This window comes from Primulina tabacum, chromosome 13, assembly GCF_025594145.1.
Source record: "Primulina tabacum isolate GXHZ01 chromosome 13, ASM2559414v2, whole genome shotgun sequence".
NCBI classification, from domain to species: Eukaryota; Viridiplantae; Streptophyta; class Magnoliopsida; order Lamiales; family Gesneriaceae; genus Primulina; species Primulina tabacum.
Window position 1 is genome coordinate 33,741,233 of NC_134562.1, and position 21,180 is coordinate 33,762,412.

Here is a 21,180-nt window from a genome sequence, read left to right on the forward strand (position 1 = left end):
TTCACACACACAAAAAAAGAAAAAAAAAATAAATGTGACGAAGAATCACTTTAAAAACCTCGACTTTTTCGAATTTCCAATGATATCGCGGTTGAATTTTCACAATACGAAAGTTTAAAATAATTAAAATGGCTTCCACTCGCAGAAAACTTAAAACTTCAAGTCTGGTGGCGGCTGATAAATGGTGGGCAAAGAGAGAGTTCGAGGCGGCTACTGTGCTAACTGTCCATGCACGAGTTATTATTTTTAATCCAATGGTTGACAAAAGAATTAGAGTTTAAAAAAAAAATAAAGGCCGGTGTCTGTTTTTCAAAATTATTTAGTTAAATATAGTTGCCATAGTAAATTAAGATGTGTGTAAAAAATAAAGGCCAACGACTTCACTAGTATCGATTAATTCTTAGTCAATATAAATTCATTTTCATCGGGTCAATTTTGTGAGACGGGTCTCCAACTCAATTCAATTAACTAAAATTTATTACTTTTAACTCTGACTAGATATGAACCGGGTCGATTCATCTTATAAATGTAAATTCTCTATACTGTCTCACATTAGACTTATTCTTCTTAGTTTTAAGTCATTAACTTGTATATTGTTTTCATTTTTGGTCTTTTGTCACGTGAATGCTGACTTGATACTGAAAAAATAATGACTTAACGTTAGACATTACTGACGTATCTAATTTCATGTTAGCATTCTGGTGGAAATATATATAAATTAAAACAATATACAAGTTAATGAATTAAAATTTTGAAACGACATATAACGTAACAAAAAATATAGGAATTAAAAGAATTTGCAAGTTAATAGATCTACACTAGTTGTTTTAATTTAATATATATATATATATATATATATAAAGATATTAAGCATCTCCAAAATAGAACCAAACTACGACTAACCAAAAAATCAACCGAACTTTAATATTGTCTAGCATTTTAGCATATAGGAATAGGAATCTCTTAATTAATAGACCCACAAAAGGAAACACAACGGGCGTGAACTCAAGTAGGATCTTGAACATGTATAAAGAAAAGTTGAAGATGTGAAACCTTACCGACTTGGCTAAAAGCCATAATGTTGTATCTAAATCGATTGATTTTCATAATAATAAATACATCTAACTTATTTTGGTGTTCTTGAAATCAATGGGATTTAATACATCTTTTTACTTTCTTTTTTCTTTTTACTTTTTTATCCATTAAAAAGTACTTGAAGTGGGAATTTGAAATTATTTCATATTCAAATTTACTTAAATGATTAAAAAAACAACTAGTTGGGAATTGAAATTCATTGTTAAGTCGATTTTATCAAACAAACGGATTTGTTACTATATAGTTGAAATCTCCAGCTTCAAATACAACCATCCAAATGCAACTGAACTGAATTTCAAATCAACTTAACTATCAAGTCGTGCGATTACAATAATAATTATGATGAATTTCAAATGTATCAAATATGCGTGTTATTTAAAATGCATCATTCAAATCCTTCCCTGAAAATCAAATATCTAGCTTCAAATAAATCGCGGTGCATATCAAGAAGCTATGCTCAAAATTTCAAACTATCCAAGTTAATATAGATATGGCATGATGCATATAGAGATATCTCAGGCACTGGCTAGCATCTCTCGTGCCCTCAACTCTGCATGCCATAATTTGTGCCCACATTGTGCAAAACACTAGCTAAACCTTACAAAAACACCAATCTTGACAATCCGGCGCGCACAAACGCATGCATACCCAATCCGCGCGCCTTCGTTGCGTCGTGCAAATTTCATACTTGGATTTTTTTATCTTCGACATTCGGATTACATATTTAGAATATTTTTATTAAAATCTTGAAAGATTTTGTGATAATACGAATCGGGATAGTCGGTATGTTAATTATTAACTAGCGATGCAAGTTATGTACAACATCATATATGTGGTCCAATGTGTATGACTAGGGATGTCAATGGGTCCGAGTTTTACCCAGACCCGCAATGGACCCGCGTATATGGGGTGGGTTTGGGCATACTAAATGGGTCATGGGGTGGGTCTCGGGTCCAATTTTTCAGACCCGTCCGGATATGGGGCGAGTCATGGGTCCTATAATACCCGCCCCATACCCGCCTCATATATATGTAGATATAAATATTCTAAGGGTTTATTAGTTTTATTAATATTCATTTTTTAGTAGCTCACCTCAACCATAACGATCTTAGCTATTCCTATGTCAACTGTTGCATTTGAATCTAATTTTAGCAATAGTGGAAGAATAGTTGGTCCTCATCTTAGTAGATTAAATATTGTCTACTCGCTGATTTTATATTGATCTGTTTAAATTATGTTATTACTTATTTTCGGAGATGTCAAGATTTTTTTGGAGAGCTAGTAACTCTTTTTTTATGTAATTCTTTATGTCGTGAAAATACTTTGTTTGTTATTATTAAGTGTGGTCGAAGACATGAATTAATTTTCCACAATGTTGTATGTAGAGGCTTGTCTGTTTCATAATTCAGTCATGTGAGAAGAAAGATTACTTTATTATTTTAAAAAAATTCGGGTCTCACGGGTCTACCCGGCTCCGTTTCGTATTCGATGTGGAGTGAGTCCGAAAAATATTTAACCGGGGTGGGACGGGTAATGGGTCAAAGTTTTTTTCATGGGGAAAGGTCTTAGGTTTTGCCAAACCCGTCCTATATCCGTCTCATTGACATCTCTGGTATGACATGGGATCCAACAAGAATTTGAATTTTTATAGCTATTGCATTCTGTCGCATTAAATATCCTTAAATTGCATTTCCAACCCGAAATAATTAACCCACTTGGGGTTGGACAAAAGCTTGCTCCATCACTAACATTTATGATTTCTCAATCCAAACGGTGTTTAAATATATTGTTTTTTTCTTTATAAAACCTATCAATTAAATCTTTTAAATTCTAAAAAAATCACGCATATATTTATTGGTGGGCGCTAGCTATATCATTTTTTGTTAAGGAGGATGCATGGATGGGATTTGGGAAAATGAATTAAATCAGTAATTTAGGAGCGATTAAATTTATAAATTATGAAAGAGTAATGAAAAATCAGAAGTAAGCAGCTCTGTTTGAAAACAGAAGTGAAATGCTGAAAATCAGAAGTCAGTAAATAGTATTTGATAAATAAGTGATTTCAATACTGAATTTTTTTAATCATAATCACTTTTATAGACGTAGAATTAACATCTATATCATTTTTAGATTTCAATTAAATCATGAAAAAGCTAACATGGAATATGAGTTTAAGAAACACATAAAATCTAGTTATTTTTATTTTCGATTTATGCACACCTGTCATATACCAATCTAGTTGCATTTGAAAGAACCAAAAGGCAACGAAATCCCCAGCAGGAGAATAATTCATTAATTTATTTTGAATGGTAAAACTAAACTACTAAAATTTTAGAGTTCAAAATGAATTTATACTTAACTTTTCCTAGCTAACAACAATGTGTTGTTTACGTGTGTAGTATCACATCACATTCCAGATGAAAAATGATTAAAATTAGCAAAATTCGGAAAATACATGATTGAGACCGAAATTTGATATCATAAACGCCGAATGTTATAAATATAAAAAAATACAAAACTAAAAATGCAAATTTTCTATTATATTAAATTAAATCAAATATTTTTTTAATAATTTATTTAAAAAAATTAAATATTTTTTTTAAAAAAAACACGCATTCTGATAATAACATCACTAGCACAATAATTGAAGGGTTCTTAAAAACATCTTTAATTTTGGAGGAAGAAGACCCCACGAATACTTTCATCCGACAAATTGAATAAATGCTGCATTAAAACTTCGTAATTCCACCAATTCCATTCTGAAACTTAACCATCATCTCTACAGTAAAAAAAAAAAAAAAAAACAGAAATAATATTTTCGAAAAATAAAAATATGTAGAGCAAGTGGGGGAGACTTGCGCCATCGCACGAAACACCAAAAATTTTGAGTGGGTCATTCTCCTTTGATAGTTTGATTCGCACACGCTTTCTTGTTCTTTTTTGCTTCCAATTGCATTATCGTTTTTTTTTTCTATTTTTATTATTATTCTTATGTAATTTTGGTCATCACACACAAACATGTTACTGTCATATTGGTATGTAATTATAATATATGGTATAAAAAACTTCAGATATATTTTCATCTTATATTAGTTTTAAACGGATAGAATTATAATATTTTGAGTTTTAACTATTCTAAAATATTTTTGTTCAGGGAACTGCATGCAATTATGTGTATTTTAGAACTTAGAGATACTGCGCCATAATTCAAACTTTTAGCTAACTAAATACATAATGCACAGTAGTATATTTAAAAAATAGTAATTTAACTAGCTAGCTGCTCATATCAAAATTTCTGGAATAAAATCAATCGATTAATCGTATGCAAAAAGAAAAAGAAAAAGAGGGACATGTGAATGTTGTGATACCTTTGTCTAAAAATTAAAGATTTAAAATGATTTTATAATGGGCTTACAATTGACTTTTATAGCAAATTGGGTTACTCATTTTTGTAAAACGAGGATGAATACGAAGTAGTTCTTATAGAGCTCATTGTGCAGTCATGCAGACGTGGGTCCGGGCTCGGGACGTGAAAAATGTCATTTCTATAAATTTGTTAACATTATCTTTTTTTTTTAATTTCTAAAATGTATTAGACACGAAACTCTCATACTAAAATCAAACCATAGCAATAATCGTCGAAATTCTTGGATCTGTCCTCTATTTCCAGATTTAGTTAACAAGATATATCACCTAATATATATATATAGACATAAAATCGTTTTTAAAAACCCGTGCCTACTGATCAAATGATGAAATATTATCGTGTAAAATCAATTTTGTAAAAATCTGATGAAAACATTGTCTATTATTAATAGGGTTAATTTCATTCACTACATCTGCGAAATTTCGAGATTTCTAAAAATCCACGTGAAAAAAAAAATGATCTACGAAGTCTTTATTTTTCAAATCTTGAACACATACACCTTTGTCATTGCGTGTTTTCAGTGATACGTGTCACTTGAGGTTTTAAGCGATTTCAGAATTTCAAAAAAGTGTTGTATGTAATCTATGTTAAGTTATTAATATTATTATTGATTTTTGCATGTCGACGTGCATATAATAGGTGGTTGTTACCCTAACTCATGGAATAATAGATGAGTCATTCTCTTTGATTGTCTTATCCTAAAATTTGTGGCAGTCTCAATCGAATCCAACCCCTTTTGTACCAGAAACACATCATGTTACTATGTCCAATCCGGAATTCAATCTCAGGTTCTATGAATTTCAACATACAATTGAGCTTTCTTTCATATGTGGTCTCCGATCTTGTAAGATTCCAATCTTTAATCGCAAGCACACCTAACAGGCTCCACAAACTGATCCAGAATTAAAAGCCACTTCAATTATTATATATCTTATGGTATATATAAAATATTGAGGGCCGGGGATAATAAATATACACATTAATTTTTTTTTTTTAAAAAATATATCACCGTATCAATAAATATTTATCATTTACCTTGATACATACGAGAAGATATACGAAATGTCGTGTGCTTCTAGCTAGTGTAAATTTGTATATATAGATAACATGCTACTGGCGAAAAGTTATATGAGGTCGTCTTACGGATTATTTTTATGCAGGAGACTTAGTCTGTTTATAGACGCACCCGTGTAGTGAACATGCAAATTTACTTGTCTTTACTATGTTATGATACTTGTTATTATTAGAGAAACCGAGTTGAATTGGCATATTACATCAATCTTTTTTCTTCCAGTTATGCCCTAACAACATATGTAATATGCAGATTTGATTCCACCATCTTACCCAATCACCCAATCACGAACGAAAAAAAAAAAAAAACATGTTATGTTTAACATGACATCTCACATGTAAGTCGAGGCGACAATGAATCCAAAAACAACATCGAAATCAACTGACCAAATTGTCAAAAGTACAAGATTGTCGTACGATTCCAATTCTAACATTTTGAAATTTCTGAAGTCGATAATAAAATATTCAAAGGCTGCAGTATAATCAAAGAGAATAACATTTTTATTTATTTATTTTGATGAGTCGATCTCTACCCTTAATTGGGGTGTAAACATATGCATTTATATAACATAATAACAAAATTTTTGTGTATGTATATAATTGAAAATGAAAATATTTTTGGAACACTTAAACTAGGACCGAACAAGTCCTAAACAAGCTGCTAGGATGCTGACCCCGAAGTCAGTAGTCCTCCCGCCATGAATCTCGGCGGGACAGGGAGTTGATCAACAATTTTTTTCCTCTTTTGTTAGGTAATAAATAACAAAAGGTTGGTAATTTCGGCGGAGGTTTACGTGTTACAATATCTGTATTGCATGTGTCCTGCGTGATCTACGTACCTTGCCCATTTTATATTTAAATATCTTCTTTAAAGTCATGTTTTTCTTTGAATATTAGAAAACAAGTATATACGCTAAATACGACGACTTCCAATTTACCAATTTGATCACTTTTTGCATGTTGAAATTAAGACTAATTATGTGGAGAAAGTGGGTTTGACTACACATCGAAAAATCGTTTCAGTGATTCATGCATGGCTTCTCGGATAACTCTCGAACAAAACAACAATAATGCACTCGGCGGTGGTGGGGACTGACATGGAAAATATATCTACTTTAAACTAGTAAAACTATCAATTACATTTTTCACTCTTGCACTTCAGCAACCTTTATTTATTTATGCCCAATTGTCATCTAGCAAGTTATGTATTCGATTGAGCTGCAATAATTGTACGTGTTAATAGGTTAATTGAAATGTGATGTTTGAAATACTTTACGATTTAAAATATTTGAATTAATGTATCATTACTGTCGGTTATAATTTTTATAAAAAGAGACAATCAATTGGTCTTACAATTGATATCATATTCAAGTTCGCTGATTCGATTCTCATTGATTGAAATGAGTGTAATTACTATAAAGAAAGTTGTTGTGGCGCAATAATTATGTTTGATGAGTAGAGGAATCAAAACGTACAGCTTGAACTGATATACAGTTTAAAATATTTGAGTTATGTTGTTATGTCAGCTATATATATATATATATATATATATATATATATATATATATATATATATTGGAAAATGGTATATCAGCCAACAAATTTCCTCGAAAACTAATAAATATATAAATATAAAGGTGTTAAAATATTTTATTCCAAATTAATATATCAAGAATAGCTGTATATGGTTCAATTTGAAGCCGTGTGCTTTGAAGTCTGATCTTGATTGGTGGGATATGTCACACACAAAGGGGTCCATTCCCACTGCAACTTTTCGATCAAACTTTATTTGTATTGTTTTTTTCCCATTAATGTCATTCTCTTTGACCATTTCCATCGAATTGAAATCAGTGAATCACAACGAATGTAGTCGACAAACTACCAGTCCTGTAACAATGGCAATAAGCTCCAATTACGTACTAAATTCTGTCAAAAAAAGGGAAAAAAAAATTGCAGGTCTTTGGCTTTCACTATTTGGATTTTTCATTAAGATAAATATTTCCTTAATAAGTATACAAGTTTTTTTTTTCTTCTCATTTTGCTGATATAAATATATTATATTGAATGGTAAGAGAAACTTGAAAAAAAAATAACAAATTATATAGTTATACGACATGATTTTATCAAAATATTAAATGAGATTAGAGGTGATCAATAAGAGACTACTATGTTAAAAAAAGACAAAAACGGGTAGTATTTTGTGATACAGATCTCTTATTTGGATCATCCATGAAAAATATTATTTTTTATACTAAGAGTATTATTTTTTATTTTGAATATCGATAAGGTTGACCCGTCTCACAGATAAAGATTCGTGAGATCGTCTCACAAGAGACCTACTCTTAAAAGACACTAGATGTATGAATGAAATATTTAATTTCTAGATGTGCATCGATAAATGTCAAACCCAATAATTTAATAAAAGGTTATCTAATTAAGCTTGCATAATTATTGGATTTACCTTTATTTAAGCCGTAAACTAACTTAGAAACCGACGGCTCTGGCCCAATCTTGCATTTCCATGTAGGGGTGGGTACGGTACGGTATACCGTACCGAACTTTTCGGTATACCGACATTTTTTCGGTATATCGAACTTAAATTTAAAAATAATAATAAAAAATTATTTTCGGTATTTCGGTATATACCGAAATACCGAAAAAAAATATATTTCATATCGATACCGATACCGAACATTTCGGTACGGTATGATACCGTTCCGAAATGTTCGGTATACCGATTTTTTCGGTAAGTTCGGTATTTTTTTCGGTACGATTTTTCGGTATTTCGGTATTTTTTCTCACCCCTATTTCCATGTCCTCCAATTATTATTATTATTATTATTATTTCGAATGATGTTTTTTTTTCTTTCAAAAAGACAATTTTATGTTCTCAGTTCATCGAGCTCGTGTCATTCAACTTTTTTATTTTGCAGTAAATGGGCCAAACGTGAACTCTGTATAATCATATCAACAGCACACCAGAGCAAATAATGAAAATTTTTAAATAAATATTGCAAAAAAAATTAATCTGTTGCTGAATTTCTTGGTCGTGAGACATTTGATCTATGCCAAGGGATAATTATATCTTTGGAGTCGAATTAAGAAACCAAGGGCGTTAAATGATCAGGTTCCTCGTGATTTTCCCGAGTCTCAAGGAATATTTGCAACCTCTAAAAAAATGATTATACGAGGTTGTAAGTAAACTTTCCAATTAGAACAATTGTATGACATACGTAGATCATTACGTTCGGTTATACGTCGTAGTGTTTCTTGAGCTCCCACATGCAGTCAATTCCAAAAACACACTCAATAGATCATATGATTCGGTTTGTCTATCTTATTGATATCCCGAGAAGTACGCGGACATCCCATACCCGGGTCATCTTATAACTCAAGGCGGGATAAGAACCAGTTCGGGTCCCAACCCAGAGAACTGCAAACAGTGGCAGAGCCATAGTAAAGCACGGGTGGTCCTAAATTTTTAAAAAAAATTTATATGTATAATTTTGGATAAATTTCATATTAATAGATTAATTTAAAATATTAAAATATCTTAGAGTTTAAAATTTTAGAACGAGTAGAGTCGTATGCCTAGCTTCGCCACTGAATGCAAAAATCAAAGAGGATATTCAAACCAACTTACTCTTGAATGAGCCCGGGCAGTATAATAAAGCTTCAAGATATCAGGGGTTCTATTCATGGCCTCGCATAGCGATCGTTGCCCGAGCATTCCAAGACAAATGTCAATCCTGAACTTAAATGTATGGGAAGCCATACTTTGAAATAGTTGGCATATCATTCAACACACGCAAGGTTGATGTCATAGTACTAAAGGCAGTATGAGGTGTCAGTTATAGCAATGTCAAAAGGTAAGGCATGAGCAGCAATCACGCTCTCAAGAGAGATGGACAGTGAAAGCAACGTCATTATTATTTATTTCTCTATAAATACCCATGTTTTATTAATTATGAGACATTCAATTCACTTGCTGTTTTCCACAAATATTCAATATACATTCTCTATATCGCATTTTCTTTACTAAAGATACTCGACTGACTTAAGCGCCGGAGTGGCTACGCCTAATGTTCCTTGTTCTGAGTCTCCCACATTCTCGAGAAAGACTCAACCTACTAGGTTAAATCGCCCACTTACTCGACCTACAACACTTAATATAAATATAGTGTTTTAGTTTCAGTGTCATCGTCCATATATATTAGCTTCAAGTTATGATAGAATTTATCCAATCCAAAGTGTGTACGAACTTTTTTCTGCAAATTCTTCACCGATCATCTCAGCAATTGATCATGAGACTATTAACTTCTAAAGACAAAAAATATCATTTACAACATACGAATAAATCAGTACAAACTTGATGAAATACCTCAAGTATGACACCCCGGAACTCTTCCGAATTCATCGCAACATAATGACTCAAAAGCCGACGCAAATCCTTGGCCTCACAAATCTGGTTCGCCACTATCATCTGTTTCATGGACTCCCTAAAATCCTCTCTAGGATCACAACTAGACTTCTCTATGGCCATCATTATAACAAATTTCTTCTCCTCTCGCCTCGCCTCCCGTCTGATCGTCCGGATCTCCTCATGATTCCTTGCTTCCCTTTTCTCTCTTATCATTTGATCCAACCTTTCTTGAACCATAGCATGTGCTATCCTTGAAATAGTCGGAAACCTATCCGAATTATTCGAGCTTTCCGGTTCTTCGGATGAGGAAATACTTAGCCTACATCCACAGCAAAATGCCTTACATCCAGCTGATCTAGACTGAGGCTTCTTGTGCTTCTTGATAGCTTCTCTCGATGATCTTGGCATATTTTGAAGCCGATCGAGAGCTCAAAAAGATTTGTTATATGAACTTTGGCGGTGGCATTGTGTTAACAATGATTATGTTTTGAGATTAAAGTAGCTAAAATTGTGTTGAAAAGTTGGGGGCTGAGTGGGGTTTTGGAACTGATTTGGAGGGAACAAGGTTTGGTTTGTTTATTGAGGCCATGATGTTTGTTTAGATCTTGGCTTTAGTTTCCTTTGTGGGGCTGCATTGGGTGGCGTCTCATCTTCTAATAGTAGTCCAATCGAGTTTATTTTGCGTTACTAATAATTGTGTTTGGGATTCTTTTTTCGTGAACTCATAACATAAAAACTCCAAATTTAAGTTTGTTTAGCTTGCACATGATCTCCTAAGAAGTCAAATACTTCTAGATAGATGATATCACGAGAAGTTTTCCAGAAAAGACATAAGTAAGGACAAAAATATGCCAGAAAAACTCAAATTATCACAGTGAAACAATCTTCAAATATAATTTCAAACTCTAATAGAATATATAGATCTTGGGTCGCATTCATAAATATTCACACTTAATTAATTCATTTATATATATATATATATATATATATATATATAATTATATATATCACTTGGGTTATATGCAATTAGGAAAATAATCATAACCGGGTAAAATAAAACATGATGAAACCCACATACATCACATTATTGCAGTTGGTCAACAATTAGGGGACAAAGCACGTAATTAAGCTTGTCTTATCAGCTGATTAGGATACTAATACATGTATTTTAAAAAAATTAAGATGCGTGTAATTTATAATTACCATTGGAGAAAATTTTGAGTTTCGGATTCTCAATATTCTTTTGCAAAATATAAATAATTAGAAGATTTGGGGTTTTGGGTTTTCTTACGTGATATTTAATTATATTATTTCTTATTCTTTTTAAGCATGGGTAACAAGTTGTTAACAAGTTACATGGATCATGTGACTGAAATGATTGCGGAGCATAACTTTGTAAGAAGTTAATTTGACATATGCCCCCAACTAATACTAATTTTTAGTGTAATTGTATATTTCCAATGGCTAAAAGGTATGTCTGGTGGTGTAGCACGCTGAAGACTTTTTGGGTGTCCTGTGGAAGAAATTTTTTTAAATAATTTTTGAAAGCACATTCCTAAATATATATGAAGTCACTCACTCACTCCATGGAATCTTTTTGTCCTTCTAGACTTAGATTTCTTTGTCAAGCTTTCGCCGCTTTTCTCTCCATTGATTTTCCGATATACAGATCTTGAATTCGAGTCGAACTGGATATAAGATTATAATTTTGGTTTTTGTTTTTCTTAAGAAAATAATAGACATTGATAATGGTAATGTTATGTGAAGAACATGGGCGATTTAAAGAATTATAAGATTGATGAGTTGGTACAACCATCTTCATAATTGTACTTATAATATTATTTTAATGAGTATGTCTCTTCAGCAACGGTTTCACGGATTTATTTCCGTGAGACTGACTTAAAGTGAAAGTTATGTGTTTAGAATAAAAATTAATGTTTTTCATTAATCGAGTCGGATTGAATATCCATATCACAAAATTGACATGTAGAACGTTTCACAAATTATTATTATTTTTATTTTTATTAATGTGCATAGATTTAGGCGGGGTGGAAATGATGGTGTCATGAGATGGAATAAAGGGATGATGCTCACTTATTAAACTGGCCCCTGTTATAATTAAAAAAATCAAAGACAACCAGAAAAATAAAAATAATCGCAAAGTGATGGGCCATGGAAACTGTATGTCAACCTTTTTTTTACACTAAGTGGGAAGTTTCAGCCCGAAAGTTCATGGGTCTAGGCCCAAACAATCATAGGGCCCAGACTGCTTCTACAAACAGGGAAGAGCTGCAACAGAATGTGGGGTGTTTCGCTCCAAGCAACAAGTGCAGTGACCTTTTATGTGTCACCATCTTTGTAAATGCTTAGAAAATATATAATTATGGATTTTATATATTTAAAAAGAAAAAAATTATGTATTTTTTAAAATAAAATCACGACTTCAATCATTTGAGAGTGTGGGTTCCACAGCTGGTTGGATCTGATATAAGAATATGTTATTTTCCAAAAATTTCATGTTATCTTTTGAACGATAACTCAATAAAATAATTATTATATTAAAAAATTTTAAAGAGCATTTTTCATTTCTAAATATATGGAAAAACATCTTTCGATTATTTTTTAAAAATTTTAATTGGAAAATATGTTTTTTTAAATATTTTACAAAAAGCTTATTAAAGACGATTTTTTTATTTTTTTCAACATAAAATATTTTTATTTGTGCAATCGAGCATGAATATTTTACTTTTCCCGAAAAAAAGAAATTAGGAAAAAAAAAAAGAAAAAGATAAAAAAGAATACACACAGTAGACAAGAAGCGAAAGGCTCGTGGTTTAGTTACTCCGAAGTGTAGGCAGAAGAGTGTTGAACCCTAGATTCCCGATGGCTGCTGCTGCATTGCTTTCTAATGGTGGTGCTAAAATTCCCGCGACTGGGCGATACGCTGCTGTTTATAGTGAAGTGCAGAATAGCCGCCTCGATCACCCGCTTCCGCTGCCATCTGTCCTCAAAAACCCCTTCACAGTTGTTGACGGACCACCTAGCTCTGCCGCTGGGAATCCAGGTATTTTTAGGCATACGAGCATTCATTGATTATGTCATGTCATATGGATGTTGGATTGATTTTTTTGGTGAATGCTTTTCATTATCTGGTTTCTGCACTGGTTTATATCGATATTGCAGGATGAAGAAGCATTTTGTGGTTGATCTCTGAATTTTTGCTGATGTTTTTTTTGAGGAGTGACTTGATTTTGATGGATTTAGTTTTCCATTTTCTAAATATAGATTCGGTATTAACTTGATCTGGGCAAATGCATGTGGATTTCCAGTTTATCTTAATGATCAGTCTACTGTCTATATTTGATGGTGTCAAGAGATGCGCGTGACGTTGGATCTGTTGTTGGTTGATTGCAGATGAAATAGCAAAATTGTTTCCTTTCCTCTTCGGACAACCATCAGCAACCTTGGTTCCAGGAGATTCAAGTTCAGTTCAGGAGTTGAAGATAGGAGTGGTTTTGTCAGGAGGTCAAGCCCCTGGAGGTCATAATGTTATTTCTGGAATTTATGGTGAGAGCAATTGTGAAACAAATCTTTTATCCTAAATGATTTTTTGAAGTGATTTTTGTGAGCATGTATGTTGGTCGTAGACTACTTGCAGAGTCACTGTAAAGGGAGCACTTTGTATGGATTTAGGGGTGGACCAGCTGGAATAATGAAGTGCAAATATGTTGTGCTGACCTCAGATTACGTCTATCCTTACAGAAATCAGGTGAGTCTGATCCATAAGTGAGTTCCTAACTCCATTGACATTCTTGGCAGTTTACTTTATCCCGCGGCATTTTTTTCCCTGAAAATTTGCATTTTAAGGTAATGTTTTGGCAAAAGGAATGTTCTCAACAATTGAGGAAACATTGTTTTGAATGGAAAAAGTGAACTCTTGATGTGGTTTTTCTAAATGATATTCTTTGTTTTCATGTTACCCTCTTCTTATCACAAAAAAACTAGCTTTTCTATTTCATTTAATGTTTAATGTGTGTGATTCTGTCCGTGCTTGTGTGTGAATATTGAATGACCAAAGTTTCATTCTCAATCACTATCTTGCTTCAGTTGATGAAATTTGTGATGTATTTTCTCGTAGGAAATTTTTTTTTTAAAAACAAACATCGTACCATGAAATATAAATTCTTCAGTCGGCGATCGGCATAATTAATGTGTCGTGCATCATGTTAATAGTAATACTACTTTCAGGGAGGGTTTGATATGATCTGCAGTGGAAGAGACAAGATTGAGACTCCGGAACAGGTATACTTTTGATTCTAGCACGTTATAAAATATACCTAGGTGTGCCTTATTTGTAAATATTATGAGCGACACAAGGTGCATTAAATTTATTTCAGTTTAAGCAAGCTGAAGAAACTGCAATTAAGCTTGATCTGGATGGTCTTGTCGTAATTGGTGGAGATGATTCGAACACAAATGCCTGTCTTCTGGCTGAAAATTTTAGGTAGGGAATATTCTTGAATTGAGATTGTGATCTTTTTTAAGTTTTGTTGCTGGTTTTGGTAGTTACATAGACCATTGTACGTGTTCTCATATTCCTACTATTATAACGTTTCTCAGGAGCAAAAATTTGAAAACTAAGGTCATTGGTTGTCCAAAGACCATTGATGGTGATCTCAAATGCAAGGAGGTTCCCACAAGTTTCGGGTTTGACACTGCATGCAAGGTTATTTATCAAAATGTTTTTTTCTATAGTTTATCTAATTTGGCCCTCATAATCGTAGCTTGCTAACTTATAATCACCTTTATTGTCTCTTGGAAAATGTTGCTATGGTGGCTATTTATACATGGAAATCAACAACCTTCTTAGCAGCAAAGTATATATGTGCACATCTTAGGACTCTTTCAATCTCTCAAGTAACCATCCGAACTCCTATTACTGATCTGGTCTTGCATTCTTTGCAAATCATTTTTGACTCTTGGCCGAGGGGTCTTTGTAGATGATATAAATCACTGATCTCCTTGGTTTCTTCCAAACTTTCTTTTCTTTTCTCATGCATTTTCATATCAGAAATCATGATTTATTATGTTTACTTGTGATAATATATTTCTAACTTTTCTTCCACGGGTTTATTCTGTCATTTGATACAATTGATTTCCTGATATGATTAGTTGATTTTTTTTTCTTGTGATAATTAGATGAACTTTTAAGAGACTGTTGAATTTATTTTTAGTGGCATATTTAACGCATTGTTTGTTTTTACTTTTCCATAGATATATGCAGAGATGATCGGGAATGTCATGGTAGATGCTCGTTCAACTGGAAAATACTACCATTGTATGTACATCTGCTGGATGCATTAAATTTTTCACGTCTCTAGCATCTTGACCTTAATGAACTCATTGAAATCAATATTAGAATGCGGCTGAGGCCCTAGAGCTTTTAGCTTAGTTCATTTAAAAGAGTTCTCTATCTGTATATCATTTTGTTTTCATCTGCATCTTAGAGAGGCTACTTCGTTTATATAATAATGAATTATTTTCTGTAGTTGTTCGCCTTATGGGGCGTGCTGCTTCTCACATTACATTGGAGTGTGCATTGCAAACTCATCCAAATATCACCCTTATTGGCGAAGAGGTATGTTTCTCCCGTCACAGTTTACATTCCTGTACTATTTTATTTGGCTTTGATTTGTAAAATTCATGTAGATATATTTGGTCTTTTATTGCTGTTGTCATATCGTATTCGATTATTTTTTATCCACGACGACTAAACCAAGATGAAGAGGAGGCCAAAATATCAAAAAATCATATTGAAATATGAACGAAAATATTACTATTGTTATTGTAATCTCTAAGTACTATGAAAATCTCCTGAAAGTGCCAAGTCATATATTGACTGCAGGTTGCTGCCAAGAAACAAACACTTAAAAATGTCACAGACTACATTGCTGATGTGATCTGCAAACGTGCTGAACTTGGTTATAACTATGGTGTTGTACTCATACCAGAAGGACTTATAGATTTCATTCCAGAGGTGAAAAAACTGTCTCTAAAATTTATCGATTTTTGTAATTGTTTGTTATTATTATACTCATAGCAGAAGGACTTGTAGATTTCATTCCAGAGGTGAAAAAACACTCCGGAAATTATTATTCTTTTTAATTGTTTTTTACTTTTCCATATGAATTCGCAGAGTCACAGGCATTAAATTATTTTTCCATTCATATATGCTTTTGTGCCGATCTTTCTTCTCTTTGCTGATAGCTTTACTTTTCTCTTCTTATTTTTAATGTGCAGGTTCAGCATCTCATTGCAGAACTGAATGAAATTTTGGCCCATGACATTATAGATGAAGCTGGTGCTTGGAAAAAGAAACTCACCTCCAAGTCTGTTCATCTCTTTGATATCCTACCCCTAGCTATCCAGGATCAATTGTTACTCGAGAGAGATCCACATGGGAATGTCCAGGTACATGCATTGGCTCTTTAGTTTTTAGATCCATGTGATAGTCTTGTAGTGTGATGTTGTTTAATATTTTTTATTCTATACCTTTAGGTTGCTAAAATTGAAACTGAGAAAATGCTTATCCAAATGGTTGAAACTGAGTTGGAGATGAGGAAGAAAGGTGCTTCATACAAGTGTCAATTTAAAGGGCAGTCTCACTTTTTCGGGTACTTGTTATTGGCATACCTTTCATTTTATTGGTATTTTTTTTATTTTTTTAGCATAAACACTATATTTTCTGCCAACTTTTTTGTATTTGTTTTTGTGGACATCACACAATTTACCTTTGCCTTTCTCCACTTCCAAGTGTTTAGATCATTGTTTGAGATTTGGGATCACAGATGACATAATCTCATCAGAATATATTTTTTACTTCTCAGATATGAAGGGAGATGTGGTCTGCCTTCTAATTTTGACTCCACATACTGCTATGCTTTGGGTTATGCCGCCGCTGTATTGCTTCAAAGTGGAAAAACGGGATTGATATCCTCAGTATGCATTTTGTTTCTTTCATTTGAATAAATATTTATAATGGATATCTGAACTCAGTTGCAAACATGAAAAATCTAAAATATACATGTCCACAGGTTGGAAACTTGGCAGCTCCAGTGTCTGAATGGACTGTTGGTGGAACACCACTGACTTCGCTGATGGATGTCGAAAGGAGACACGGTATATATTGTTTTCCGACTTATCAAAAGTCTTGTCATACTCCTCACATGAGAAGATCTTCAATTATGAGTTGGTGGTTTTTTATTCACATAAAAAATATATTTTCCCCTTCATCCGGAGTGGATTGAGCTGTGTATACCTTGTGCCGCAACATATGGAAACATTCTTTGTGAAGGAGTGCTGTTTATAATTTCTTTTGTTTTTGGTTTGACTTTTTACTCAAAACTTGACCCGCCTTGCAGGTAAGTTCAAGCCTGTGATAAAGAAAGCAATGGTTGAGCTTGAAGGTTGGAATTTCCTCGTGCTTATTCTTTCATCCATTATTTTTTGAACTAAGTATCTTGGCGTGTGAACCTGTTATCTCATGTTCTTATTTCAAGAACTCTGATTGTGGAATGTTTGGTGGAAGTTAACATACTCGATGCTCATTTCAGGTGCCCCATTCAAGAAGTTTGTGTCTATGCGGGAAGAGTGGGCTCTTAAGAATCGATATCTGAATCCCGGTAAGCGTTTCTATTTCCACTCAGGATCAACATTGAACTTCCCTTAGTTTGGACGAGTTTGTCGTATCTTTAAATAAGTATCAAGACACAAATTGAAGGAGTTCTTTTTTGGATTACCCAAAACAATTAAACCATGATCGCAAATTTTTACCAATGGACGTCAACCATTGTTATTTTTCTCAGTATTATCCTCACATCTCACTTTTTTTTCCCTCTGAATCTTTTTGATAATTTCTTGGACGTTCTGTTTTCTTCCTATATCACAGGTCCCATTCAGTTTGTCGGCCCAGCATCTGATGCAGTTAATCACACTTTACTGCTCGAACTAGAAGCTCAAGTATAAATGCGAGTTCATTGTTTTTCATTGTGAAATACTACGGAAAATTGTCTCTTGAGTCACGGCACGGCCTTTGAGCTAATCTCTGTAGCCAGCCGGAGCTCTAACTTATTTTTCTTTCTTTTTTCTCCTGTTGGATACCTTGGCATTGGCAGTTCATTTAGGACATATGGAGGTTTCTGTCCTTTTATTGGATTATTACCGAAAATAATCCCAAATCGAATATAAGGGTTAGGTCGATGCTACACTGTGAGGGCAGTGTCCTCACATGGTTTGGATGGACAAGATTCACACACATATGTGATTTTAAAAAAATTAGTAGACCCTTTGTACGTGGCTAAATTTGGGCCCTTGATTCTATAATGGAGTAGTGTCCCTACATGTAGGATGGAATAAACCCGAACATAAGTGATTAATTCCGTTGGCCCTTTTGTTGAAATAAATAAATATTTCAATCATTTTGCTTCTTTAGTTTCTTATAAGTTGAAACGTCATAATCCTACGGTTGAACAATTTATACCTTATTTTATGACGTTTCCTCGTCCATTTGATTGTATATATATAGATGAATCGACACATGTTCTCAATTTAAATTAAAAATGCTTTTAAATTCCCTCTAGCACTTGGAGAAAATTTGGGTACCCCTCTCAGTTCAAAGCAAACACGCCTTAACGTCTCTGGTTGTAAAATGTGAAATGATTGTAATAGTTGAAAATGTCTTGTTATGTGCACCATTATTTTGCACTTCAAGGATTCGGTGGAGTGCAATCTCTAGTTGAAGCCATTATTTGATGAAGAGAGAGGCCAAGGATCCTAATCGAATGATGACGGGTCTTGTGAAATTTTTTTTCGAATAATGAAAAGCTTCGAGTACTCCACTATAATATTAGTGCTAAATTGCTTAAAAATCGCAAATAAAATTTTCTTTCTGTTTTGTGTCAGAAAAGTTATGTTTGAACTCTTTAGGATAATATTGTCTTTTCTTAAATAGAAATGAGTTCAAAACATTACGTACATATACTAATATATGATATTTTAATATTAATTGTTTCAAATCATATATTAATATATGATTTTTTTAGTTTTCGAACATGTATAGCAAATGTTAATGTTAATTACACATTTGTTTTTTCGGATGAAAATTGATACAAAACATTGAAAATATGTTACTAGTACCAACTGTTTTAGATCTAGTACAAAAAAAATAAGATTTTGATATAAAATTGTAACAATTTTATTGATATAGGCTTTTTTTACACACCTTTGTGTACTCAAAAATAATATATTAATATCATATATAAAACAATTGGTACTCAAATATCATATATTAGTATCAAATTTTCAATATTTTGTATATATTTTTATCCGAAAAGACAAATGTGTCATTAATGCCAATATTTTTTATATGTTTGAGTAATCAAAAATCATATATTAATATCATACGTGAAACATATGATATTCAAATATAATATATCAGTACTATATTTTTAATGTTTTATATCAATTTTTTTTTTATAAAGACATGTGGGTTCATGAATTACTGATACATTTTGTTGTGAATAAGAAACTGTGAACATATAATTTTTCTGACATAAAGTGGATATAAATTTAAGTTTGAAAGATGAAACTTAAAACACATTTATCCATAATATTAATTTTTTTGATCATGCACTTTAATATTAATTAATAATGTGTGCATTGGAACATGAGTCAGACGTACATATAGGTTTCCTATCTAGTAAATAAATATTTATATAAATAGTTATTTTTTTATGTACTTTGATTCAATATTCTGTTTTTAATTATTTAACAAATTACTTCTTTCCTTTTTTTGTATTTTTAATATGCAACTTGTTTTTATGGATTTTGGACTTTTATAATTTGATTATTTTAATTTATATATTTTTTTTCGAAAAAAAAGCATTTATTGGTAAAACTTTCAAGGGTTTTGCACTTAAGAAATAGTTTTAAAAAAAATACCCTTCTCATGAAATAAAAGTATTAATTTATGTGGTCAAACTTTAAACTTTTTTTCTAAAATAATTTTGATTAATGTTCCTGAAAAATATTAACAATTTTTATTCAAAAAACTCTTAGATTAATGAAAAGAATGTCATAATATTTTTAAATAATCAATAAATTTATGTCACAACATACAATTTTTAGTCTAAACGTACACTAAAATTTAAAGTCTGAGACCAATATTTAATAATGAATACATTTTTATAATAAATCACAATTATTATCACATTAATTACTTTGAAGATAATCATGAAGGAAAAAATAATAATTTCGTATGTCTATTATTTAAACATCGGTCCACACCTTTAAGTTCTATCACTTAAATTATAATTTAATAATATGTCTATTTGTACCAACCAAAATTACGCACCATGTTAAATATTGATAGGTACGACAATGAGTAGAGAAAGGTAAAGCACAAAATAATATGTTAGAATTCAATAATGTTTTCTAGATCGGGAATTCAAACTCGTCTCCTAAAGCGTAACTCGGTTATGCTCGTAACAAATGTGTATTTAATGATGAATATTTATCGTCACATGTAAAATTCATATACGATTCATCGTTTTAAATAAGTTTCTGTTGAAAAATGATAGAACGATGTATGGAGATGCAGTGACAGAACCAGAAATATGGCTCTGTCTGAGCTAGAATTTTAAACTCTATAATCTTTTAATATTTTAAATTGATCTACCCGGACTAATATCATATTATTCCAAAATTTACATATAAATTTTTTTAAAAAAAATTGGACCAGCCTGGATACAAGAGCACGTGTCTCCGCCTCTGTGGAGATGAATTAGAACAATATCTATCAAAAGATGATAATGATAAAGAGATATCAAATATTCTTTCCCTTCTCATTTTAGAGTAGGTCGCTTGTAAGACGGGTTAATCGTGAATGACTCAAACAAGATATATGTGTCATAAAATACGACACATGAAACCGTCTCACACAAATTTTTGTCCTTGTTTTATTTCTTTTGGCATTAAATGGCTAATTGGATGGAAGGCACAATGTCAAGGATAGATATCCTCATCGTCAAACATTATCGTTGCTTGGCATCATGCAGTCGTACTTTTAAGGCACATAACCATTACACCTAACGGGGCAATATTAGGA

At 32.2% G+C, this 21,180-nt stretch overlaps 1 protein-coding gene across 1 annotated transcript; it reads left to right on the plus strand.

The window, feature by feature from the left end:
* The first annotated feature begins 12,805 nt into the window (after positions 1-12,805).
* Positions 12,806-18,456, plus strand: LOC142522447 (pyrophosphate--fructose 6-phosphate 1-phosphotransferase subunit beta). The gene is made up of 16 exons (XM_075625858.1): positions 12,806-13,080; positions 13,431-13,583; positions 13,664-13,785; positions 14,265-14,318; positions 14,414-14,520; positions 14,637-14,742; positions 15,291-15,354; positions 15,566-15,654; positions 15,922-16,053; positions 16,317-16,487; positions 16,575-16,690; positions 16,904-17,015; positions 17,111-17,195; positions 17,438-17,482; positions 17,630-17,698; positions 17,965-18,456. Exons 1-16 carry the CDS (start codon positions 12,900-12,902, stop codon positions 18,039-18,041), a joined length of 1,683 nt encoding a protein of 560 aa, XP_075481973.1. The 5' UTR covers positions 12,806-12,899; the 3' UTR covers positions 18,042-18,456.
* The last annotated feature ends 2,724 nt before the right edge of the window (positions 18,457-21,180 follow it).